The 27,655-nt window shown below is 41.3% G+C and overlaps 1 protein-coding gene and 1 long non-coding RNA gene across 2 annotated transcripts in view; one reads left to right on the forward strand and one right to left on the reverse strand.

The window, feature by feature from the left end:
* Window positions 1-27,655, reverse strand: part of LOC120374299 — an 89,114-nt gene that overhangs the window by 15,661 nt on the left and 45,798 nt on the right. The window contains exons 3-4 of the long non-coding RNA XR_005585992.1: window positions 2,850-2,931; window positions 1,383-1,415 (exon numbers count right to left, since the gene is read on the reverse strand). This is a non-coding gene — a long non-coding RNA (uncharacterized LOC120374299). The remainder of the gene's footprint in view (window positions 1-1,382; window positions 1,416-2,849; window positions 2,932-27,655) is intronic.
* MSTN (myostatin) lies at window positions 1,257-9,659 on the forward strand. The gene is made up of 3 exons (XM_039493715.1): window positions 1,257-1,722; window positions 4,563-4,936; window positions 7,917-9,659. The coding sequence occupies exons 1-3, from the start codon at window positions 1,350-1,352 to the stop codon at window positions 8,295-8,297; spliced, it is 1,128 nt and encodes a 375-aa protein (XP_039349649.1). The 5' UTR covers window positions 1,257-1,349; the 3' UTR covers window positions 8,298-9,659.

Below are 27,655 nucleotides of genomic sequence, written 5' to 3' on the forward strand. Positions count from 1 at the left end.
AGGTACATTTATTTATAGTGACTCTTATGCAGATATACATCTCACTTATGCTTAAAGTTTTTCTTTAAAAATGGAAGCAAAATCTATGGTGTCTAAGTATACTGAAGACTCTTTTTTTGTAAGATCTAGGCACTTGCCTTTTCAGTATGTAGAGAGCCTATATCTTTGTAAGTATTTGCAAGTACAGTGTAGAAACACAGAAAGATACCATCTGGGATATCATAATTAAGAGATCTTTTGGAACAGAAAGGATAATGTTAGTTAAGCTCTAATAGAGATATAAGAGATGGAATAAGTATTCATCCATGATGTATCCATAGTAGGCTTCAGAAACACTAAAATACTGTAGTTCTTTCAGTAGCCAGCAATGGCAATCCAAAAAAGCATATAATATTAACCAGTTAATGCCATGCCTAGAGCAATATCTAACCATGATAATATAAAATACATGTTTCAAAAGTAAGTATCTCTCAGTATTTTACTCCTTGCACAGGAACCTGCTTAATGAAAAGTTAGTGTTAAGAAAAGGCAAATTATTAAACATTTTACATAATACAAGTCACAGTACTTACAATACAGTAAACAAAGTATGTTGATTTTGGTATGCACTGATAGGATAACTGAACAGGCAGCCATGTATATTCCTTGTAATCATACATGGTTGAAATATTTCTTACAAATATTACTTCTGAATTTTTAATTTGCTTTTTGCCCCACTAATGTTTTGCAAAGCTACACAGAAATATATAAACAATGTTCAATATATTTCAGTTATTCATCAGTATAAATCTGCTGAAAAATTTACCTAATATATTTAGGAAGTAATATTTTTCATATATGGTAGTAATAATCTTTGTATTTTTAAGAATATGATTTTTTTCAAATGAAAAAATATTGACTGGAGTTTTTAATAGTTTCAGAGACATATGGATTGATTCATAATAAAAGAAAGTTGCTACTTATTTAAGAATGGCAATGCTATGTTTCAGTACTGCTGCCCATAATCACTGGAAATATATCCTCTTCAGTATGTGAGGAGATATCCTCTACAGAGTGGTCAGATAAATCAGTTCACCCTTGGCTGTAACAAAATGCTGTCTAGTGACTTGTGACAGACAGGGCTTTAACCTCTGACAGCTAGATTCATTGTTGGTACAACAGCCAATCATCGGTTTTGACGACACAAGTCTAACCAAAGTTGAAGTATAAAAGCCCTCTTGGAAAATATATGATTCACCATTGTGGCAAGTTGTTTCTCGGATTATACTTGCCTTTAGGGATCTATCTAGTACTGAAAGAAAAAAAATAAGAAAGCAAGGAAGGGAAAAGGCTGCACTGAATGTGAGATCATGCAAAAGCTACAAATCTGTGTTTATATTTACCTGTTCATGCTGATTATACTTGATCCAGTGGCTCTTAATGACAGTAGTCAACCAAAAGAGAATGGAGAAAAAGATGAATTATGCATTGCATGTACATGGAGGCAAAATACGAAATCTTCCAGAATAGAAGCCATAAAAATTCAAATCCTCAGCAAACTTCGTCTGGAACAAGCTCCTAATATTAGCAGGGATACTATAAAACAGCTTTTACCTAAAGCTCCTCCATTGCAAGAACTGATTGATCAGTATGACGTCCAGAGAGATGACAGCAGTGATGGTTCTTTGGAAGATGATGATTATCATGCTACAACTGAGACTATTATTACAATGCCTACAGAGTGTAAGTAGTCCTGCTACTTTAATATCTCACTATTCTACTGATAAACAGTTGTCCTAGTGCTTAAGAGCAACAAATCTTGTCTCAGTCTCTTCCAACAGGCTGCTGGCAGAAGTATGTAAGAGGGAGGGAGAAGAGCATATTTTTAAATAATTTGAATCATCATCCAGTGACCTTACTGTGATCTTTTATTTTATTGTATTATTTTCCTGCTCCCTTATAACATATACAGTAATAGTCCTTAGAAACTTGCCAATTGCCTAATATACTAAATAAGATTTGCAGTTTGCTGACCTTGGTATTTGCAGTATTCAAGGTATTTCCTACAGTAAATATAGGGAAGTACAAAGAAATCAGTGCAAATAATGAGGTAATTATAACTCTTAGCAAGGATTTTATGGGCCACCACTTTTTAAACATTGCACTAGAAACTGACCAAAAATGTCATTTAGAACATTACAACCACTTAACTATAATACACTGTAACAAATGCAAATAAAGGTTTAAATACTTATTTCCTCTGCTGATCTCAGAAGCTAGCACTGCACCGCCCAGCTAACAGTAAAGAGTGAATGTAAACTATATTTAAAGTAAGCAGAAGAATGATAGATTTTAGATATTGAAATGCCCATGTATATCTATCAACTCCAGTAGTTGTGTCAGGGAAGAATGAAGGCATTTACTGAATGAGCAGATTCTTAGTTATCTTCTGAGTGCTAAACATCTGCCATGACTCCTATCAAGTATCTTTTGCACAGCTAATACTATAGTATCTTATGTTCTTAATCAGCTAAAGTATTTGGCTATGGCAGCTGTTTTTCAAAATAACACTTATGAATATGATGACAAAAGTTGAAAAGAAGACAGGGCATATAAGGCATTGATATATTACCAGCAACAGAGATATATAGTACACACACCTAACAGAATATCAGCTGCTGTTGCTAACTACAAAATGCACACATTTATAGAAGTTAATTGACTATAAAATATATAGGTTAAATTAACAGTGTAGGATACTTTATAGCAATACTGAATGTATTACAGTAGCTTGATCATGATGATGTAGGTAAAGGCCAACTAACCAACATTTATAATCGAGCTTACTGTTTACAATAGCCTACCATTACCTAATTCTTCTTTGCTGATTGAAGAAAGGTGATCTATGCTCTGTTTGTCACGTCACAATTCATTTCACTCTTCATAGACAGCCTTAAAAAAACAAATCACCATTTTTAGTGTATTAGAAAAGCTGATATTTGAAGAGATGAGGTTATGAATATTGGCACTCTGCACCATGCAAGATTATTATTTTGCCCCCCTACCCCTTGACATGGACAGTTTCAGCTGGGTCTAACAGATTTTGCACCTGTAGTGTATACCAAGGGAGGTTAGATTACTACAATGAAAACATTATACTGTAATATAATTCAAACCCAAAGAAATAAAGATCCATAGATTAAAACTAGTTTAACAACAGATAGTTTGATCATAAAACAAAGGAGGAGAATGTAGGTGTTACTGTAGCTTGAACATAGCTGCCTCTTTTTATATAATATTCTGGCACAAACGATAATGTTTGATAAATTAGAAACATCTATAACATCACAAAAGTGCCTAGTTAAAAAGTACAGGTTTCCTGTTCAATGTGTTTTTGTAAAGATACTGCAGGAGTTGAATGCCAGAAAGGTGTTAGTAGTTAGTCATTCTTAAGCAGAGTAGTCTGTACACCGTGTTCAGTCCGCAGGTAATTTTTGGCTGGAGGAAGTGTTCCTGTCCCAGACTGACTGGTACAGCTGCTCAGTTAGTATAAGTATTCAGATTCCCAGAGAATTCTAATGAAATGTTTCCCTGCAGCCTTTTTCTATCTCAATATTCCCCATCATTTTTTAATTTCAGCATGTGCTCACCCCTTAGCTAAAGAAATCAAAGTGAACAGCTTACATAGCATAAAGATCCTACTAGATTTAGTTGGAAAATGGTAAATCTAGCTTAAAACATGGTTGTTCAGAAAATGACCATCAGTTCCTTGTGATTATATGCAGTAGAACCTCAGAGTTATGAACACCTTGGGAATGGAAGTTGTTTGTAACTCTGACAAAACTTTATGGTTGTTCTTTCAAAAGTCTACAACTGAACATTGACTTAATACAGCTTTGAAACTTTACTATGCTGCTTTTAACCATCTTAATTTAAATTAAACAAGCACGGAAACAGTTTCCTTACCTTGTCAAATCTTTTTTTTTTTTAAACTTTCCCTTTATTTTTTTAGTCGTTTACATTGAACACAGTACTAGGGTGACCAGATGTCCCGATTTTATAGGGACAGTCCCTATTTTGGGGGCTTTTTCTTACATAGGCACCTATTACTCCCCACCCTCATCCCAATTTTTTATTCTTGCTATCTGGTCACCCTACACAGTACTATACTGTATTTGCTTTTTTGTTGTTGTTTTTTTTGTTTTGTTGTTTTTTTTTGTTTCCGCTGCCTGATTGCATACTTCCAGTCCAAATGAGGTGTGTGGTTGACCAGTCAGTTCGTAACTCTGGTATTCTTAACTCTGAGGTTTTACCATATTACTTCTAGATGGCTTAAAAATTTGAGGCACAATGATTCTGTTAATTTCAGTTAAATAATGCCATACAGTACAAAACCTACAAAATCCTGAGTTGAGAGTTTATTTTATAATGAATTAAGTTACATGCTACATTTGCAGCCAATATTCCACTGATAACATATCTTACCAAGATATACTATACAAGCTAGATATTTTTTCTGATTTGTTTATGCACGTTCCTTTCTTCTCTTAGGTCAGTAATCTATTCTTTCCATTCCTTTATAGCTGATTTTCTTGTGCAAATGGAGGGGAAACCAAAATGTTGCTTCTTTAAGTTTAGCTCTAAAATACAATATAACAAAGTAGTAAAGGCCCAGTTGTGGATTTACTTGAGGCAAGTCCAGAAACCTACAACAGTATTCGTGCAGATCCTGAGACTCATCAGACCCATGAAAGACGGTACAAGATATACTGGAATTCGATCTTTGAAACTTGACATGAACCCAGGCACTGGTATTTGGCAGAGTATTGATGTAAAGACTGTGTTACAAAATTGGCTCAAACAACCTGAATCCAACTTAGGCATTGAAATCAAAGCTTTTGATGAGAATGGACGAGATCTTGCTGTAACTTTCCCAAGACCAGGTGAAGATGGACTGGTAAGTTCTACTGGAAAAAAAAGACTTTTCTTATTTTATAGACCTGTTTACAAAAGTTGGAATTGGAAAGCATGTTTTATGTTATATTTTGAGGAAAGAAAGTGGAAGCATTGCCTAGGGGTTAAAATATAGGAGTAGGGGGTTAACAGAAGGGTTCTGCATGCCCAGTTCTGCAACAAACTTGCTCTCTGATCTTGCACAAATCACTTAATCGCCCTGTGCCTCAGTTTTACCATCTGTAAAATGGAGGTAATCCTACGTTACCTAACTCAAAGGGATGCTGGGAGACTTCATTACCTTGTTTGTAAAGGACTTTGAGATTCGATGGAAAGTGCTAGAAAAGGGCAAAATATTTGTTATCAAATCCAGGAGTAAAGAAAAGATATTAAAATTCTGCTTAATGAAAAGTTATTTTTCATAATATAGTAAAAAATGAGGGCTCCTGGGTTCCTGCACTTGAGAATAAGCTGCCTCAAATCTTGCACTACTGACCAAGTTCTTGCATTCAAAATAAGAGGGAGCTTCTTCTCTCTTTGAATACATGTATTCGCTGTTAACTATAATGGAAATTATGCATGCACAGAAAGGAGACAAAAGACCACCTCACAATGGGTATTGAATTAAGGATATCTTTATGTAATGATGGAACATATCATGCCATCAATTTTTAAGCGTTTGAGTAAATCAAGAGATTCTGCTTAAACATCAGTGGCACAATTTGCTTTATGTTTATGACAAAGTACAAGAATAATTGACAATACAGTATTTGATTATACAACTCACTCTTCTAAAATTACAGTTCTGAAAATGTAGTACTTTTTATGCCATATTATTTTCAAAATTATGTCAAAGCAGTCAACAACCCAAAATAGGCACCTTTTTTCTTTTTGTTGGAAATCTAAATGAACAAAATAAATTTGTAAGTGTTGCACTTAAACAAAAATGGTAAAGAATTTCCTTCATTGTTAATAATCTTTGAAAAGCAATAATTGCCTACAATCTGCGCAAGTATATTTCTGAACCTATTATCTACATCAATAAAGCAATACTTATCAGTAGAACCCTATCAAATTCACAGGTGTGAAAAATGTGTTGTAGACTGTGAAATCTGGTCTCCCCTGAGAAATCTAGCTATTGTAGTGGGGTCGTGGTATTGCCAGTCTTACTTCTGCACTTCCTTCAGAGCTGGGTGGCCAGAGAGCAGTGGCTACCTGCAAGGAGCACAGCACTGTCACAAGCGCCACAGAAGTGAGGGTGGCATGGTACTACCACCCTAATGCGCCGCTACCAGCAGCAGCAGAGAAGTAAGGGTAGCAATACCACACCATGCCACCCTCATTTCTGTGCTGTTGCGGTGGTGGCACTGCTTTCAGAGCTGGGCTCTCAGCCAACAGCCACCGCTTTCCAGCCACCCAGCTGTGAAGGCAGCACAGAAGTGAGGGTGGTACTACTGCAACCCCCCACAATAGCCTTGTGACCCCCTTTTGGGTTGTGATCCCCAGTTTGAGAAGGGCTTTACACGTTTATATTTTTGTGACAGCACAGTGAAATTCAAGATTTAAATATCCATAAGCATGAAATTCAAGATTTTTAAATGGCATGACCGTGAAATTTACCAAAATGAACCGTGAATTTGGTAGAGTCCTACTTATCAGTAAATTTATACTTTTAAACAAAATCCTGTAAGAACATTATTTCCCTCTTTCACTATAATGCATAATGTGCTTTTGATTTTTATATATTTTCTTAGCAATGTAATACAGTCATATTAGCTTAAAGAAAAAATGTATTGTGGAAGTTTGATTAAAAATCCAACAGAAAAAAATATTCTCATATTCCTATTCAGTTGGAATAGGCCAGTTGTGTCCTCTAGTGCTTCAAACACAATAATGCATACAAATATCAAGTACTGACTGTATCAACATGCATGAAATCATCCACTTCTGCAGAAAGTCACAGAGGTGGAAAGAAAGCTCTGGTTTTTTCCACTCATGATTATGTTGCAATCATCTTCTTTCCTCAGCAGAGGGGTTTGGTCTGCATGCCTGGGATAAGAGAGGTGGCCTTGATAACCATGGAGCCCCAGGGTCTGCATGGAATTCCTTTCTCAAAAGTGTGGATCATGGGTCATCCACACATGTGCTGGCCCTCTGTGCCAGTCTGAGCATCCTTGGCTGTATGACTCTCTCAGGAGCCACAATATTAGCTTCTCTTGCAAAACCTGTGCATAGTTTCAGCCCCTCTGAGAGAGGTGAAAGGTATGGAGTAGAAATCCAGGAGTAGGATTGCTAGAAGGATCATTCATTTCCCCCCCACCATTTCCAATAGTATTTTCACCAGTTAGGCGGGGTAGCATCAACTGCTTCAACTTCTTCCCTCCTCTGGCTAAATAGGAGGTCCTTCTCAATGCCTGCTGAGTCTCAGCTGCACACTTTATGTGCAGGGAAATCTGCAAACTCTTCAGGAAGGGAGGGACCAGAATGTTAGCCTACATGTTTTCCCTTCTGCAATTTTTGGAGCTGCTTTTTTGTGTGCGTGTGCATGCTCTTTTGCTTTCTTCTATGTCATGTAGATGGAGGGAGCTTTTGGCCCAAAGTCCATAACACTGATCAAAGCCCCTCCTATCAGCTATTTGGGATGATAGTGTTGATTTCAGAAAAAGATGCTCAGGAATGGTAGCTACTGAATAGTGGGGAAATCCTGTTTTATAGTATGAAAAAGACGGATAAACCTTGAAAGTGGATGAAGTGTAGCCAGGGACACCTAGAAGAGGACACAGTTACCTTAAAAGAAAACAACACACCACTGTCACAGGATCAGAGCATTCCAGAAACTTTTACAAATATTATTTGAAAATATTAGTTTAAAACAATCTGCATGTCTGAGACATTGCATATTTTTCATGTCTCAATCTGTCCCCATAAATGTTAAATACTTCATGTATCAATAATATTTCCAATTTTTTTCCTTTCCCACACAGAATCCATTTTTAGAGGTCAGGGTTACAGACACACCAAAAAGATCTCGTAGGGATTTTGGCCTTGACTGTGATGAACACTCAACAGAATCCCGATGCTGTCGCTACCCACTGACTGTGGATTTTGAAGCTTTTGGATGGGACTGGATTATTGCACCCAAGAGATACAAAGCCAATTACTGCTCTGGAGAATGTGAATTTGTATTTTTACAGAAATATCCGCACACTCATCTTGTCCACCAAGCAAACCCCAGAGGTTCAGCAGGCCCCTGCTGCACACCTACCAAGATGTCCCCAATAAACATGCTGTATTTCAATGGAAAAGAACAAATAATATATGGAAAGATACCAGCCATGGTAGTAGATCGTTGTGGGTGTTCATGAGCGCTTTGCTAGATCCATTACTTCATAAAACATGGAATCTACCAAAAAAAGTTCTGTCCCCTCTGTAGTTTTGCAAACTGTGAATTTATGTACAATAGGCTATCGCCTACATCCAACAGGCTGTACAAAAGGGTACTGTACGGTACATATTCAGTACAACACAAGCTACAGAATGTGAACTAAAAGACAATATATGCAACGGCTGGTTTTTAAACCAGTGAAAAAGATAAGCTACAATCAAAATCACCGGATTTCTCAATGAATTTCTTATACTATAAGGGAATCAGTTTTCAGTTATTCAGATACCAAATTCATATACCGGTTTCAACATATACAAGTAGACAAAAGCAACCTCCTTGTCCTCCAGAGAACAAATTTCATCATAGCTTCATTTAGTACTGTATTTAAAAAATATATACTGGTACATTTAGCATTGTCACCATACCACCATCTGAATTGTCCTTAAACACTTGAATTTTTAGTGTAGAAACACAAAAAGATGAAATTCCACAAAAACAGATAAATTCAGAAATTTGGGATGGCATAGTGTATGCATAATGTTTCCATTCCTTTTATGATTAGTTTGTTAGTAATCAATATCAATGGTGCTATCACAGCAGGCTGAATAAAAATAAAAGCAGTTATCAAGCTGAAAGAACACAGTACAATAATGAATTCCCCCTCTCCTCAGGTACAGTAATATTCCACATTCATATGAAATAGGTATTTTTTAAATTTAAAGGTGAATAATTTTCTTGACCTAGTGATATCCTGCAGTACGACAAAAGGCAGTGGAAGAAAAAGAATTAAAACATGAATATCATAATCCCAAATTATAACCTGCCTTTGCAACATTACAGTTTGCACTTTGGTAAACCAATGCAAATAATTGGTTGCTACAAATATTGTAAAAATATATACATAGACTTTGATATAATAGAATTTGTGTAATATGTATACATCATTATTTTGTAAATAAATGTTTCTTTTTAAATTTACTGTTGGTATATGTTTATGGTAAGAAAGATTCAAGTTAACCTGTACTTTAGTATACACAAATACATATTCTAGCAATAAAAGCAATTTTGGATATCAGTGCAAACAAACAGTAGATAAAATAATGGATATAGCAACAAAGTAATCCATAGGATGGTTATGCTAATTTTTTTATATTGTGCATAAATGATGGGTGTTTACAACGTTTTTATGGGTTACTGTTTTCATTTTGATCAACCATTGATTTTCCATACTTCTAATGTTGTACCCATTAATGATGATAGTACCAAAACCTCCTATTTCATTTCATTTTTTGTAAATGTAAAAAAAATTACAACAAAATATTACCTTTATTTTATAAATGATATAGCAAACTGATTTCCACGCATTACTGTATATTTTGCTACCATAATCAAAATTAGAAATCTATCTATTTTCTAGAAAGTTAATTTAGTTTCAAATGTGAAAAATGAATAATACAGGCATTGTTAAAACAACATAATTGCTGTTAAAATATTTTCATTTTTTGTATGATGCAAAAGGTTGCGGGTTTTATTCGTTATTCTGGCTTTCAACTTACATTTTTCTCTGTGTGAATTTACAGTAAAATATCAAGTTGTCTGTCTTCTTTTTCCCTTCCCCTTTACATTTATATTTCTGTAAAAGTCTAGGTAAAATGTTTTGTATCACTATTTTCTATTTAAGGAAAGAATTTAAAGTTTGTTTACTAAGATTTAGGACTTGAAATACCTATCTTCTAGAGCTACTGAATGAAATTCATTATTGAACTACTGGGCATGTTACTAAAATTGTTGCCACAGATATGCATCTCTGTTCAATTTCTGTCTCTCTAAATGACTGTGTTAGAATCCTAGGGCTTTAATTTATCTTCAAATTAGTTTACCAAAACCAAAATTGCAGAGAATACTACACAACTTTAAAAGTGTCTATGTTTTTAGAATCTGAAGTATTGCTGAAAGCAGGCAGAAAACTAAAAATTAACTGAAATCCTAGACTCACTGAAGTCAATGGCAAAACTACCACTGATTTCAGTGGGGCCAGGATTTCACCCTCAGGCTTCAATCCTGTAAACACAAAGTACATGCAACTTTACCATGTGAATAATCCCTTTGAGATCCATGGGACTACTCATAATGTGTGTTTGCACGATCAGCATTAAATTATATAAAAAGACAGAGACAGATCTTTAATTTGATGGCAGTTTTGCTACTGACATCAGTGAAACAGCATCAAGCCTTTAAAAAAAAACAACGTGTATGTCTCAGAACCCCTATACAGGTCTACTCTAGCTGGTCCTGTGCCTTGAAATTCAGCTAACTTTATTAGATTGAAATTACATACACCTGGTATGGTTCATTTTTGCCAAACATGACCAAGAATACATTATTATAAGGCAGTACTGATTTGCATAATGTTTACACAATGACCTTATGTAAGTGGCAACATTTGGAATGTGCATTGTGTATATCTTGTAGGGTCCTTTAGTGCTTGTCACTACACTCTACCAATCCCCCAGTGCGACAGTGAGCTTTTCCAAATTTTCCACTACACTGTAGAACAACATAAATTTACAATCCCACACAAAAACTACATTAAAAGAACATTATTAGGGTTGGAAAGTCAAGCACTCAAAAGTTAGGAAATGCCAGAATTAACCTTAAATCGACCCCTGTGTGAATATGCATTGTTAGTCTTTAATTACATGTTCATATGCTGATTTTTCCACAGGATGCCTGCTTCATTCAGTGCACAGAATGGACGGTGCTCACTTAATGATCAGCTACTCCATATTTTGTTTTCTCCTTGTTGTTCAAAGTGTGGCCCCAGAGTCTATTTACTGCACTATTCAAATCCTACTCAAGATGGAATTATTAATTTCCTCATGGGCTTTTGTATGGCACCCATTACGATATCATCTGAATACTTCACAAATATTAATGACTTTATTTTCACAACAGCCTTATGAGGTGAGGAAGGTGGAAATATCCCCTTTCTACAGATGGGAACTGAGGAGCAGAGAAATTGAGGACAAAAGTATCCTGGTTTCAGTGACTTGCCCAGCATCACACAGAAACTCTGTGGAAGAGACAGCGGTAGAATCCAATCATCCAGGGTAGGATTCAGCCGATTTAATTCTGAGACCATCCTTTCTCCTTCAGCAATGTCCTGCCTCCTTCACTATACAGGAGCGACTTCCTGTTCCTGCTGCTGCTGGAGGAGGAAGAGCCTGCTGATGGTGTTGCAGCTGCCTAGTTATTACCACTGGTGATGGAAGAAGGGGAGTGGAATGGAGCCCTTCCTCCACCCTGCCATTCCCCTACCAGTCCTGATTGCCACCTGATTGCCTGCCTCTACCCACCTTGGGGCTGCAATGATATCATTGCCTTCAGTGCAATCCCTCCCCCCTCAATTCGCATTGGGCTGGTGGGCCTCCTTCTTCTTCCTCTGCTTGCCACCAGCTCCCCCCCCACAACACACACCTTGTAGTTCACTGCCCTGTCTTGCATGGTCCCCCTTGTGATATCCTCTCTGCCTCTGCATCTACTGCCAACACCTCTCCTGGTGTCATCAGCAATGTCAGGGCAGTGGCAAAAAGCACAAGCAGGGATTCCATAGCTAGAACTATCACCACCACCAATAGGGCCCTCTCAGTCAACAAGACAGGCCCTGGCAAGAAAAAGGGCAAGGGTCCAGCCTGGAAGGCTCCTTCCATGGCAGCAGCCCTACCAGTGGCCGTGGCTCCCCCTTCATCTGCCGTCCCTTTCACCAGCTCTGGGGCATCTGCCTTTCAGTCCACACAGCAAATGCCCAGGTAGCCACAGCCCCCCTATTCTCCCCAGACTTACAGCTTGAGGTATTGAGAGTTGCCAAGGTTCTGCAGGTCACCTGCTGCACTTCCGGGTCCACATGGAGGGGCTGATCCTCAATCTTGTCAACATCTATGCTCCAATACCGGGCTCAGAGTGGATGCAATTCTATCAGCGGACATCTACTTGGCACCTTGGATCCCAGTGAGTGCCTGGACTTAAGAGGGAATTTTAACACCTCCTTGGATGTATGGGACTGCCTCAGAATAGAGAATGCCAGGCTGTCACGACATCCTCAGGGATTGTCAACCTCCCTCGTGGACATCTGACGTGTCCACAGCCGGAACCACTCCACCACCTTCACTTATGTTTAAGTGGAGGAGACTTGATTGTACCACTACTGGGTAGACAACACTTACATGTTCGATTTCATACCTTGCATGCCCACACCTCCACCATCAGGCCTGCCCCCTTCTCAGACCACATTCTTGTGGTCAAAACTGCCTTTTTGACACCTGAGCTGCTGTAAAAGTGTGTCAGGTTGCAGCCCCTTTTCCAGAACATCTTACTGAAATTCTGGCTGCATTTCCCCCCTACACCTCCTGATTCCTGTACACCCCATCCATACCCCCACAGAGTTGCAGGACCTCCTTGTCATCCTCCTCCTGGCACTGGCCAAAATGACCACCCATCACTCCAGGAGAAGAAAACTGGATGGGGGGCTACTCTGTGACTCTGAGGCCCATTTCTGGTCCCTTGTCAACTCACGTTTCTGAGCAGAGTTCCTGAGTTCTGAGCCAACAGGGCGGCTAACAGGGGAGTTTGAGTGGGAGTTCCCATTGGAGGAGCCAGGTATTTTGTGTTTTGCGTCTGTCTTTGGGGGACTTGTGTCTCTCTCTGTCGGGGCAGACTGCTGAGCCCTGATTAGGGGGCGGAGCTAGGCGGAGGAGGAGGCCTATAAAAGCGGCCGCCCAGCCAGGCAGCGGCACAGCTGATCGCAGCGGCCCAGGAGCCGGCCAACAGGGCTGCTAACAGGGGAGTTTGAGTGGGAGTTTACAGGGGGAGGTGGAAGGGGGCGGCGCCGTGTCCTCCGTGTTCCCCAGGTAAGAACGCTGAGCAAGGCTGAGACAGCAGCAGCCATGAGCCAAGCTGTGGAGGATACACCGAGGATGAGAGCATGCAGCAGCTGCGGTATGTACATGGTCCTAGCGGGGGACCCAGAACAGTACTATGTATGCATGAAGTGCTGCCTAATAGAGCTGCTGGAGGAAAAGATCCAAGGCCTAGAGCTGCAGGTAGAAACCCTGGTAGAGCATAGAAGGGGGTTCAAGCAGCTGATGGAGCAATGGCAAGCAGTGACTGAAGGGGAATGCCCAGGGGTACAGGGGGAAGCAGAGGCTAAGGCCAGTGAGGGGGGACCGCCGGATGAGGAAGATGGGCGGTGGAAGCATGTGACCGTGAGAAGCAGGCCGAGAAAAAGGAGAGCCAGTGAGGGAGAAATAGAGCTAAGGAACAGGTTCGAAGGTCTGGAGAATGAGGAGGGGGTAAAGCAGGTGGTAGCTGACAGTGGGAGGCCAAGGAAAAAGAGAAGAGCGGCTAGTCCGATAGAAAGAGGGGAGGAGTCCATGGAGGCAGCACCAAGTGTGGGCCAAGGGAGGATACAGGATGGCTTAACGGGAACCACAAGGAATGATAGGAATGAAAGGAGCTTGCAACCAGGGGGGACGGAGGATAGGTTAGAGGACCGCACTGTCCCCAGGCAAAGGCAGGTCTACGTGATTGGGGATTCCATACTGAGAAGGTTGGACAGGCCTGTGACCAGGGCCGATCCAGAGAACAGAAGGGTGTGCTGTCTACCGGGCGCTAAAATAAGGGATGTGGACCTGAGGTTGAAAAGGATCCTAAGAGGAGCAGGTAAGAACCCTTTGATCATCCTTCATGTAGGAACGAATGACACGGCTAGATTCTCGCTAGAGAGGATCAAGGGAGACTATGCCAGGTTGGGCAAGACGCTCAAGGAAATTGAGGCTCAGGTGATCTTCAGTGGGATCCTACCTGTCCCTAGGGAAGGGCGCCAAAGGGGTGACAGGATCGTGACGATTAATAGTTGGCTGAGGGAGTGGTGTTACAAGGAGGGCTTTGGGATGTATGGGCACTGGGAGGCTTTTGGGGACAGACAACTGTTCTCACGGGATGGGCTCCACCTAAGTAGGGAAGGAAGTAGACTTCTAGGAGGAAGGCTGGCTCATCTGATTAAAAGAGCTTTAAACTAGACACTGTGGGGAGACGGTTGGGAGAGGTCCAGGTGCTCTCCACGCCAAATTTATACATTGGGAGTGAGAACAACAGGAGAACAACAGATATAGCCAGAGGGGGACGGTTAGGTGTAAGGAAGAGGGGGGGGACGGATACTAGATCAACAGGTCATACTGGTAGTACTGTGTCCCTACCAAGTTGGGTGAAAAGGGTGAGAGGAGCCAAACAGCAAAAATTAGGATGTTTGTTCACCAATGCGAGAAGCTTAGGTAACAAAATGGAGGAACTGGAGCTCCTGGTCTGGGAATTGAAACCGGATATCGTAGGAATAACCGAAACATGGTGGAACGGTAGCCATGACTGGAGTACAGGTATGGAAGGGTATGTGCTGTTTAGGAAAGACCGATGCAAAGGTAAAGGTGGGGGAGTAGCATTGTATGTCAATAATGAGGTGAAATGTAACGAAATAACTAGCAATGCAATGGATAATACGGAGTCTGTTTGGGCAATGGTCACATTGGGGAAGAAAACTACTAGAGCCTCCCCTGGGATAGTAATTGGGGTGTGCTATAGACCGCCGGGATCTAGCCTGGATATGGATAGAGAGCTCTTTAATGTTTTTAAGGAGGTAAATACTAATAGGAACTGTTTGATCATGGGGGATTTTAACTTCCCGGATATAGATTGGGAAACAAATGCTAGTAATAATAATAGGGCTCAGCTTTTCCTAGACGTGATAGCTGATGAATTCCTTCATCAAGTAGTTGCTGAACCGACGAGGGGGGATGCCATTTTAGATCTGATTTTGGTGAGTAACGAGGACCTTGTTGAGGAAATAGTTGTAGGGGACAACCTTGGCTCGAGTGATCATGAGCTAATTAGTTTCAAAATAAATGGGAGGATAATCAAAATTGCATCTGAGACTAAGGTTTACGATTTCAAAAGGACTAACTTTACTAAATTAAGGTGACTAGTTAGGGAAGTGGATTGGACTAACATATTTAGGAATCTAAAGGCAGATGATGCCTGGGGTTACTTCAGGTTGAAGTTGCAGGAGTTGTCAGAGGCATGTATCCCGAGAAAGGGAAAACGGCTCGTAGGTAGCAGTTTTAGACCGAGCTGGATGAGCAAGCGTCTTAGAGGGGTGATTAAGAAAAAACAGAAAGCGTACAAGGAGTGGAAAATGGGAGGGATCAGCAAAGAAACCTACCTTATTGAGGTCAGAGGGTGTAGGGAAGCAGTGAGAAAGGCAAAGAGCCGGGTGGAGATGGACCTAGCGAAGGGGATTAAAACCAATAGCAAAAGGTTTTTTAGCCATATAAATAGGAAGAAAACCAAGAAGGAAGAAGTGGGACCGCTTAAAACTTTAAACGGAGTGGAGATTAGGGATAATCTTGGAATGGCACAATATCTGAACGAATATTTTGCCTCGGTCTTTAATGAGGCTAATGAAGGGCTAAGGAATAGTGATAGAGGGACTGATGGGAATGAAGATATGGGGGTAGACATTACGGTATCTGAGCTAGAAGCCAAACTTGAACAGCTAAACGGAAGTAAATCGGGGGGCCCGGACAATCTTCATCCTAGAATATTAAGGGAATTGGCGAGTGAAATTGCAAGCCCGTTAGCGATGATTTTTAATAAATCTCTAAACTCGGGGGTTGTACCGTTTGACTGGAGATTAGCTAATATAGTTCCTATATTCAAGAAGGGGAAAAAAAGTGACCCGGGTAACTATAGGCCTGTTAGTTTAACATCTGTAGTATGCAAAGTCATGGAAAAATTTTTAAAGGAGAGAGTGGTTACGGACCTTGAGGCCGATGGCAACTGGGACAAATTACAGCATGGATTTACGAAAGGTAGATCCTGCCAAACCAACCTGATCTCCTTCTTTGAGAAAGTAACAGATTTTTTAGACAAGGGAAATGTGGTGGATCTAATATATCTTGATTTCAGTAAGGCGTTTGATACGGTACCGCATGAGGAATTACTGGTTAAATTGGAAAAGATGGGGATCGAAATGAAAATCCAGAGGTGGATAAGGAGCTGGTTAAAGGGGAGACTGCAGAGGGTCGTATTGAAGGGGGAACTGTCGGGTTGGAGGGGGGTTACCAGTGGAGTTCCTCAAGGTTCGGTTTTGGGTCCGATTTTATTCAATCTATTTATCGCTGACCTGGGAACCAAGAGTAGGAGTGGGCTGATAAAGTTTGCAGATGACACCAAGTTGGGAGGTATTGCAAATTCGGAAAAGGATCGGGATATCCTCCAGGGAGATTTGGATGACCTTGTAAACTGGAGTATTAGTAACAGGATGAAATTCAATAGTGAGAAGTGTAAGGTTATGCATTTAGGGATGACTAACAAGAACTTTAGTTATAAGCTGGGGACGCACCAGTTGGAAGTAACGGAGGAGGAGAAGGACCTAGGAGTCCTGGTTGATCGTAGGATGACTATGAGTAGGCAATGTGATGTGGCCGTTAAAAAAGCTAATGCGGTCTTGGGATGCATTAGGCGAGGTATTTCTAGTAGGGATAAGGAGGTGCTAGTCCCGTTATATAAGGCGTTGGTAAGACCTCATTTGGAGTATTGTTTGCAGTTTTGGTCTCCAAATGTTTAAGAAGGATGAATTCAAACTGGAACGGGTACAAAGAAGGGCCACTAGAATGATCCGAGGAATGGAAAGCCTGTCGTATGAAAGGAGACTTGAGGAGCTCGGTTTGTTTTCCTTAACCAAAAGAAGGATAAGAGGAGATATGATTGCACTCTTTAAATATATCAGAGGGATAAATACCAGGGAAGGAGAAGAATTATTTCAGCTCAGTGCTAATGTGGACACGAGGACAAACGGATATAAATTGTCAGTCAGGAAATTTAGGCTTGAAATTAGACGAAGGTTTCTAACCATCAGAGGAGTGCAATTCTGGAACAGCCTACCAAAGGAAACAGTGGGGGCGAAGGACCTCCATGACTTTAAGATTAAGCTAGATAAGTTTATGGAGGGGATGGTATGATAGGATAACTGGCTTAGTCAATAGGTCAATAAAGTGCCACACTGGTAATTAGTACAATGGGTCAATGATAGGATATTGTTAGCCTTTTTCCAGAGGGTCTGGCTGGAGAGTCTTGCCCGCATACTCGGGGTTCAGCTGACCGCCATATTTGGGGTCGGGAAGGAATTTTCCTCCAGGGTAGATTGGCAGTGGCCCTGGAGGTTTTTCGCCTTCCTCCGAAGCATGGGGCAGGGGTCGCTTGCTTAAGGAGTGGGTGGATCGGCTTATGTGGCCTGCATCTTGCAGGAGGTCAGACTAGATTATCATAATGGTCCCTTCTGATCTTGAATTCTATGATTCTATGATTCTATGATTTACTTACTCCCTGGACGCCTCTGAGAAGCTCTGGGTGCAGTCCAGGGTTCTCTGCTTGGGGTTCCCTTCTGGTTCCCTGACTTTCAAATCTTTAACCTCACTCTAGATCCTGTTTTCTCCTCTGTTATCTGCAGCAATCAGTTGTATCCTGGACTTAGTGGGTCACCATCCTTAATTGAAGGACAAGGCCTTTAAGTTATGGGTGGGCCTAGATCTGCCTGTTCCAGTACTATAAATAGTACACATTTGTGATTTCTGGATAGGACTTCCTGTTCCTAGTGTTGCAGCTGCTTGGGTTTTGCTGTTACTGCTGTTGAGGTGGGCGGGGAATGGAATGGAATCCTCCCTCCACCCAATCCATTCCCTACCACTCCTGCTGGCCACCAGACTGCCTTCCTCCACCCATCCTGGGGCTTCAGTGGTATCATTGCCTTCACTATGACCCCCTTGGACTTTCCTCTCCTTTCTCCCCTCAGTTCACATTGGACTGATGGGCCTTCTTTTTCTCCCTCTGCCTGCCCACCAGCCCAGTTTGACGCTTACTTTGTGGGTGTTTGGCTTTGGTCCCCACTTTGGGGAGGTTCCTCCAGGTACTACACACCTCTGTGGAGTGCCTGATTAAGCTCAACTTGGTCAAGGGGTCTGTCAGGGCTGCTTGCTGAATGGCCAATGGTTTGCCATTGGCTCTAAGCACTTCCTCCATCTCCTCTGCAAGAGGATGATGGGGTATGTGCTTCAAAAGCCAAACTTGAAGGGAGTCCTGTCAGCATAAAACATGATCCTTGTGGCCCAGGACCTGGAGTTCATTCAGTCCTGCGAAGCCCTCTGTTGTGTGGCCTCCTCCACCCAAGTCAGCTGGGTCAAGAACTCTGGCTTGATGATCAGGGATCGGCTGCAGATTGGCTCTCACCCTGCACATCCCCTATTGTGTGCTCCAGGAGGTGAAAGCAGCCTGGCCCCTGCTTCTCTCATATCTCAAGTGGGTCCTGTGGGAGGGCACTCCCAACCCAGATCTCATTGAGAAACAGGGAGAGACAGTCTTCCTGCTCTCAGTTCAAGTGCCTGGACCCACCATGCTTCAAAGCAATCCAGAGCCACAGTTACAGGGAAAGTTCTGCTCAGCCTGGACTGGGCAGATCCAGTTTCTAGGGCGCATGTGTGAATGGCAGTTTCTCAAAGGTTTATGACTTGGCCAAATCTGGGCAGATTTCCATGGAGATAGCAAAAGGCACATCCCTGACACAAAGGCCACCTCTTGTCAAATTTCAGGTCTCTGTTCTAAAACATGGACACACTAGAGATTTTTTTTAAAAGGTAACTAGAATTTAACATGGGCAAAACAGTTTAATTTTCCCTAGCCTTATTCTTGGAAACAGGTGAACTGTTTTGGCTAAAAAGAAAAGAAAGAAAAAACAGAGTGAGGCAGACATTTGGTATGGAAAATTTCAGCCCAGATGGTTAAATTCTGCCATAGTTGTAAAGTAAATGAAAACGAGGTCTTTAATGGGAAATATCTACCTTAATTATAGGCGATAATACTAGCCCCGCCTATAATATTAATACATAAGTTAGCAAATAGTAGTTCGTTTGTGGAAGGCACTAACAACTTAACAGACTAAATGAACTCTCTCTCAAAAAAATACAGGGCTCAGACAGTATGGCAATGGGTGCTATATAAAACCTTAGCTAGCTCTTTTTACGATCACGAGACCTTGGTTTTAAACCTCATCCAAAATATGTCATCTGGAGCAGCACAATTCTTCGTAGCACCAATGTTTGACCACTGATTTAGTATTAACTCACACTGCAGAGCCACTTACTGATTCACCAACACCATTTTCTGAAGTAACTGCTCTTCAATACAAGGTTTCCTTTCCAACTGCTAAGACCCTAACCTTGCATTGAAACCCATGAAGAGTCCAATGGAACTTTGTGTGGGAGCCAAGGGTCCATATTAGCAGATCCTGATGCAAGACAGAAGCTCTACTTTTTGTCCCGCTTAGTTTATAAATGATCTGATGAGATCGCAATGCAAGTTGGTATGGCTGCAGGCCAACATCTGAGAATAGGAATGAATCACAGTTCTGTTTCCTCTCAGTAATTTCCAGACAATCACAAAGTAAGTGATTGTGGCATCTGCTGCAGTAATCCTTTTGTGAAAAAGCAATATATAGATGCAAACCTACAAGGGACTGTACACTAGGTAGCTGCAACTAGCCCTTGTATGTATTGATAAGTGAAGTAAGAGCTTTTTCATTGGCGGGTGGTTATGCCATACTGGAGGTATGGGGAAACATCCAGCTATTTTTTGTCACTTGTTAAGTGTGGATGCCTACTGGACCTCCAATGAGCTCACCACTCACTATTCCTGAATGTAACCCAGAAGGTTCAGTCTGGGACCAATCTCATCCACTGTTAGCTCCTGAACACAGGCTGCATAATGAGTCCTCATCTTGGTGGTTGACAAGAAAAACCAACCATCTGATCAGGGGGTTGAAATAACGTAAGAAAATTTAAGACCTCAGAGAAGATGGAATAGTTCAGACTCTGCCCTACAAATTAACATCTGATACCTAAACTCGCATCCCAGTACCAAATATATTCATCCTAAAAACAGAATCTTATTCTAGGTCCAAATCTAACAGTGATCCTAGAAGCATCACACCCCCTCTTACTATCCAGAACTTTTGATTTTTATTGGCAATCATTGTTTCCTATCAAATATCAAAATCTAACTACTTCCAATCATGTTATTTCTCCACTATATCTAATTTATTTATTTTAGCATTTAAAGGTTAGGTCATGCCCTCCTCTTCCAAGGATGGAAAGGAACCAGATCTAATGGATCCACAGTGGGTAACAAGGAAGGTGAAGAACTTATGGTTCAATTGTGTCATCTTCACCTTCTCCTGACACATGGAAGCCCCTCTGTGAGCTTAACGTGATAAGATTCTGCATGGGCTCGGGCTGGACTGGAATAGGTGATGACTACTCTCCATTGCATCCTGTGTTGTCTGTCCCACTGCAAAAATCTCATCTCTTAGGGACATCATGGTGACTTCAAAAATCTATACTATTATGGGGGCTGACTTTTCCTGGGAAGCAGTGTGGAGGCACAAGATGTGCAGATGGCCATTATCTCCACAGATCTGGGAAGAGTCAAAAGTCTAGGGGACTAAATCCCTGACAATTTCCTGGGATGAGCAAATGCCAATGTTCAGACACAATGATAAACTGGAAATGTAAAGTTTTTTGGGCCCTTGGCAGATTTGTCAGGCAGACAAGCTGTTCTGTCCCTACATCTTTAAACTGATATATTATGAAATTTATATCTAAAATTCAGATCAAAGTCAGACAAAAGACTTCATCTATCTGTTTTGTAAAATATTGAAAGTATCCTAGCAAAACATTAAACATGATCTTCCTTTCCCAAGAGGCTTGTGCTGGCATTGACCTTTCAGAGTTTTCAATATCAGATATTTGTGATACTTTGAAATGGTGAATTATGTCATGCACTGTAATATTATTCAAAGGTTGCAGTATAGCACTGTGTGCCAGGTAGCCTGAATGAGTGATGTGGAAGGCACATCACAGACATGCTTTGAGGCTGTGGTAAGCTGCCTACTGTATGCTGTGCCATGATGCTGATATCATGTTGTATACCACAGGCGAGGTGTTAGGCCAAAGAAAAAATGCTTCTTGATTCATTGTCATTGATGACTCATATCACAAAATGCCATAATCTCATCTCACATTTTGAATAACAATTTCTATTCAGTTATGTTTGTTCATACATTGGTGGTGTAAAACATGCAAAGTGACTTATACCTATTTTGATCTTTGAAATACCAACCTTTAAAAAACTATGCCAACTCAGTTTCTAAATATTTTTCTCAATTCATTCATGCTTGCAGGTTCTTTTTCACTTGTGACATTCTGCAATGAGGATCTGAGGAAAATGGGTAGTATTTCCCTTTTCATACCATTATAATATTGGAGAAAGTTTGCATCTGCGTCTGGACTGCATTGTACTTTACATAGTTATTTACACCTGGAAAAGTGAGAGTAAAATGCTTCCAAATCCAAATTTTTTTACATCCAATTTGCAAGGTGTAAATGTGGTGTATACAAGGTGCAATGCAATGGAGAACTGGGCCAACTGTAGGTATGTGTTATTGAAATCACTATTTATTGGTTTGTGGACCCAAAGTCAACCTGGGAGTGTAATTTATCTACAGTTTACTTGAATACCAGATTTTGTACTTTACTCTCCAAATGTTCAGAGATGTGAAAGTAAACATAGTAGTGCAAGACTATACAATTGCAGGCTCCAAAGAGCACAAAATATTCCAGCTAAGTCATCATAAATTTACTGTACTCTCAGTTGGTTGCTGCCTCTCTCTGTTGTTGGCTCCCCGTCAGCTGGCCTCTCAAAGCTCCAGAAACATAGGTTTCTTAGGATATGTCTATACTGTAGTCTGGGGTGTGACCACAGCATGTGAAGACGTACCCAAGCTAGTTTGGATTTAGGTAGCTGGAGTAAGAGTAGCAGTGAAGCCCTGGGAGGAGGGACTTGTCACTTGAGTACATATTCATTACTACCATGAGTAGGGACTACTCATGGCAGTAAAGTTAAGCACATGCATAACTGCTTTCAGGATTAGAACCTAAATGAGATGAAAACCCTAGCTTTCTTTGTGATTTATCCTCACCTTTAGGTATCCAGCAAGGCTATCTTAGGGCTAGTCACTTACCAGCCGGGTCGACGCGGTGAGTTCGACTTCTCGGAGTTCGAACTATCGCGTCTAATCTGGACGCGATAGTTCGAACTCCGGAAGCGCCGCGGTCGACTCCGGTACTCCGGTACTGCACCACTTGGAGCTGCGGACTTCGATTCCGCGGCGTCTGGACGGGTGAGTAGTTCGAACTAGGGTACTTCGAATTCAGCTACGCTATTCACGTAGCTGAACTTGCGTACCCTAGTTCGACCCCCGCTCTTAGTGTAGACCTGCCCTTAAGGAGGCCATATGAGAAGAGTAAGCTTTGTTTCATAGTGAAGGGCTTTTCATGCCCTCCATTTTGGTGTTATTGATAGGTAACATTTTTTTCTGGTTAGGTGGAATGAGCAATGATGAATTATTTCTTACTGTTGCCTGTTTCCATCCACAGGCTGTTTGTGCAGCAATAAATTCTAGATTTAACTGTACTTTTCATTTTTTTCAACATGTCTTCCTTTATGTTGACATGCTATGTACCCTGTTAATGTCTCCATATTATCTAGACTTGATAATTCTGAGACATTGCTGCTGGCCTTCCAAAAAATGCTTCAGAAGATTGTAACTATTCACAAAAGTTACAATCTGCCCATCTATTCAAACACATTACCTTATTTATAAAAGAACTAATTTGAATAAGTTTATGTTAAAACGTACTACTTCTTCAGGAATCATGCAAGAGTCGGAGAATTTGTGGTTGCTCATCTGAAATTTTTCCCTTCTTTGAATTTGATAGGTCCACAGATCCTCAGAGTGGGTTGTTGCCTGTCTGTAGCTGCAAAGGGCAGAATCAAAACTGATGGAGTGACTGTCCCCCACCTTCCAGAGACACCTGAAGTTTCAAGATGGTTCTTCTGGACTCAGGACTGTGAAACAGAAAATGAACCTCTCAATCTGCATCAACACATTGCAAAAATAATACTCAACAAGAAAACATTATGAACAAGAAAAAATTAACTACTGCAGAGAATTTTAACCATAAGTTAAACAAATCTCCCTTCAAAGGAGAGAAAATTTTCCAGTAAGCAATCACAAATTCTCTCCATTCTGTCTTAGGGCTAGGTCTACAGTCCTCAGTGTTGGATTTTCTCTATAGTGACAAAAAATTCCTAGGGAGGGAATAAAATAATGCCCTTGACAGAAAGGATACCCTTACTCTAAGGAATTAACACAGTGTGCAGGACCTGCCTGGCAAAGGCTGCAGCAGCTGAAGACTGAGAATCTATCTTGTAAGTGTCGTAAATGTATGCAGGGATGACCAAGTTGCAGCTTTACAGATTTCATTTTGAGAGGCCTATCCTTTCTCAGCCTAGGATGCTGCCACTGCTTCTACTGAGTGAGCCCACTGGAGGATTGAGTCTCTTTGCTCTATATGCCTTAGCAATGCACCAGTGTATCCACTGTGAGAGCGATTAATTATATCTCTTAGTACCTCTTTCTTGGATGAAATTAGACCAGTAAGGCTATTTATCTTATGCTCTCAGTTCTTTTACATCCATCAAAAGCCATTGCTTCTTCTTAGGATGTAGACAAAAAGACTGCAATGAAATCTCTTGTGCTTGATGAAAAATCGAATTTACCGGTACTTTTGGAATAAAGGTGGGGCCCATTTTCAAAACGACTTTATCTTTGTGAAAGATGCAACAGGATAGATCAACTGACAAAGCTCCCGAGTCTGAAATCCTTCTTGCTGAAGTGACAGCAATCACAGAAGTAATTTCTACAGTTAAGGTATTGAGCACAAAGTTCAAATCTTAAAATGGAGGTCTAAGCACCCTGGGAGGACACAATAGCTGAACTGCTCTAATAAAGTGGCATATGCCTTTATGGATGCATTTAAAATTGCAGACACTGCTGAAACATGCCCTTTCAAGGTATTAGTCTGCAATCCGATATCAAAACTGTCCTGTAAAAACTTCAGAATGAGATACTTTGGCTACATGATTCTGAATATGTTGCTCTCTACATCAATCTTTGAATTTAGGCCATATCATTGAGTAAGCATGTACATTAATTTTCTCCTAGAGGACAGCATTTCACTGGGACCAGCAAAATATCCTTTTTGTTCTGGAAACTTCCTTTCAAATGCTAAGCTGCTAGATTTAACTTGCTTGTATACTGGTGAAAAATTGGACCTTAGACTCAGGAACAGGTGGCTCCACTGATATATTCAAGGGGTTGGAAAACCAAGGTCTCCTGGGCCAATGAGGTGAGAGCCACTAAAATCACTTCCACTGTCTCCTTTCTGATTTTCTGTATTACCCTGGTGATGAGGGACATTGGGGGAAAAAACAAAGTAAACTCTTAGGCCACTTGAATGATGGGACATCTATGCCCTGGCTTCTGGCTCCCTTTTTTCTTGCAAAGTATTGGCAAACTTTCCAGTTTGCCATGGATGCAAAAAGATCCAGAATCAGAACTCAGAAATTTCTGATGATCAATCAGCAGGATTCATTGTGAAGACTCCATTTCACCTGAACAATATTCTTTCTGCTTAGCCAATCAGCCTTCACATTGCTGGTTCCCTTGATATGCAAGGCTCTGATAGTCCAAAGATAGGCCTTCACCCACTCCATCAATGATACTGCTTACTTTTGTAGATCCCTGGATCTTGCACCCCTCTGATGGTTTACATACGCCATAGCCAATATATTGTCCATCATTACCGAAATGACCATTCTGCAAAACTAGGGCCAGTTGTTGAACAGCTTTGAACTTCATTTCCCTCAGCTCTAGGAAACCGATACTATTCTTTCATTCCAAGAAGGACCATGGCCCTTGAGCCACCTACTTCTTGGAGAACACTCCCCATCCTTCAAGACTGGCATCTGTTTTTAGGGTAGATCTCTCTGACTCTCCTATGGCCATCCTCCATTAAATCTCTCTGGACTCATCCAGCATTCCAGGGATTTCAACACAAGTGATAGAATGTTCACTTTCTGAGATGGAAAAAAATAATCAGCAAATGGCAGGGAAAGAACAGCAGGCAACTCTGGAGAGTTTTCATATGCTTTCTTGCCCAAAGCACTTCCCCTAGGCATGATATGATCATCTATAGAACACTTATTAGGCTGCCTACCAATGTCCTCAAGCACCTCCTCAGGAGGGTAATTGCTGATCTGATCTTTTCACGTCTTTTGGCTGACAAAGATTTTGTGGGTCTCTGTGTCTAACACTCCAAGATGAACTAGGAGCGGAGATGCTTGATGATGACTCTTTCCAAAAATTACTATAAATTCATGCTGTTGCAATCAGGGCTGTCCCTAGGGGTTGCGGGACCCGGGGCGGAAGTGACGAATCCGTTGCTTCTGGGACCAACTGCGCCGGCCAGTTGGACCGGCCCGCAGGACCCCCCAAAGCGTGGAGCCCAGAGCAGTTGCACCAATTCGCCATACCCAAGGGATGGCTCTGGTTGCAATGTTTATAGATTACTGAGTCTCTCAAGTGGACCCCTTCTTGGATGGGGCTCTGACTAGAATGTCATCCAGAAAACGGTATACCTGAATCCCCTTCTGCCTGAGAAAAGCCACCAGAAGGAGAACTAGACACAAATAATTTTCTCTCTTTTTATTATGCTTTTTCTTTCCATGAATGAAAACCTCTCTGTTCCGGTGCCCTTTGTGATGAGTCAGAGGAACTGGTATACCCAGAACAGGAGAGGAAGTGGAGACTGGGAACCTGAGTCTCATGAGGAGTCCTGCAAACCTTTTCTGCTAACATGCGTCTCTATCTCTGCCCTTTTGAGAGCGGATAGAATACCTGTAAGGGAACATTAGCAGCTGCTGCCTGGGGCTCACAAGATGGCAGACTCTGAGATAAAGGCACTTTTGGCACCAAATCCAAGAGCTCCCTAGACAAAGAGGGGATTTCTTCCTGAGTGGAAGAGTCCCATCTTCTCCCCTGTGCAGAATTCCTAACTTTCCCTGGGGCCAAAGAAAGGAGGCCAAATTGGCAGATGAGACGGAGGGGGGGGGGAGTGAGGGCGAGGAGATGATGATGAGACCTGTGCTTGGGAGGGTATGTGCCTGAAATGGTCTCACCAGTTAGGCCTTGCTTTGTTTAGGTGGATTCAGCTGGTCCCGCTTATGGTTTCCCCAGGCTGGGCCAGTGCCCTTTGATATAACTGCCTCTGGCGAGTAAAGGAGTTTCTTCATTTTTCTGCCGTCCTTCAAGACATTTGCAGCCTGGCTGTCAGACTCCATGCTGATGGGCAACTCCTAGGGAATGAACTCTTGAGTCAGGGTATTGCAGATAAAGTGAAACCTTTCTGACTTGGCAGATGAGACAACTGGAGTGCAAAAGGAACAAGCCTCTCCTTCTGCACTCTCTGGCAGGGATACAGAGCAGGAGGCACACAGCTTTGGTCTCCTGTTTGGACCTCTCTCCACCATCCTCCTAGCCCATCACCTAGGCAGTGGGGGAGGAAGAGGGTGCTGTGGTAATTCCAGGCAGGAGACAAACCGCCTCTTCAGCATTGAGGGGTTTTAGGGTTTGTTTTTAATTCTTTCTTGCAGTAGATGCTGCATTCCACTGCCCTGACAATAACTACAGGAGGCAGAATCAAACTGAGGGAGTCTCCAGAAGATGGAGGCCCGTCCCTCATTAACCATCCAATCAACTTTGATTCTGCTACCTACAGCTACAGATCCATGCTGAGGAATCGGATCTGTGGACTTAACCCTGACAGAGAATTTGAGTTCTCCTTTCCGTGAGACATGTCCCCAAATTATTTATATGCCAGAGATGGTAAAATGAAAGTCTAATTTAGTTTCTGTTCGGAATAAGAATGACTTAACTTCAGATCTTTAGTAACCAATTAAAAAAGTGCTTCCACAAATTTCTTTTGATTCTGATTACAAAAGAGGTTTAGTCAGCACAACATTTGATTATGCCTTTTTCACCATGCGGCATTCATAAGGCTTCTCCAAATCCACTTCCACAGGCCCTAATTCTGATTCAGAAGCCAAATATTTTTGGCACTATTCCTGTGGAACTCAGAGATTTGGCAACACCTCCCTCATCTAGCATAAAACAACAGCTCGGGCCTCCAATATACCCATATAAAGAAAGAATTTCCTACACTAATGTTTCAAGATCCATAAACAGAGGAGCAAATCCAAAATGGCAGCTACAAATAG

This window comes from Mauremys reevesii, linkage group 11 (genome assembly GCF_016161935.1).
Source record: "Mauremys reevesii isolate NIE-2019 linkage group 11, ASM1616193v1, whole genome shotgun sequence".
NCBI lineage: Eukaryota > Metazoa > Chordata > Testudines > Geoemydidae > Mauremys > Mauremys reevesii.

Bases quoted from the DNA above. Each gene is read 5' to 3' on its own strand.
- MSTN (XM_039493715.1), top strand. From the start codon at position 1,350: ATGCAAAAGCTACAAATCTGTGTTTATATTTACCTGTTCATGCTGATT. The intron at 1,723-4,562 runs GTAAGTAGTCCT...ATTCCTTTATAG, and splicing joins TATTACAATGCCTACAGAGT to CTGATTTTCTTGTGCAAATG. The intron at 4,937-7,916 runs GTAAGTTCTACT...TTTCCCACACAG, and splicing joins GACCAGGTGAAGATGGACTG to AATCCATTTTTAGAGGTCAG.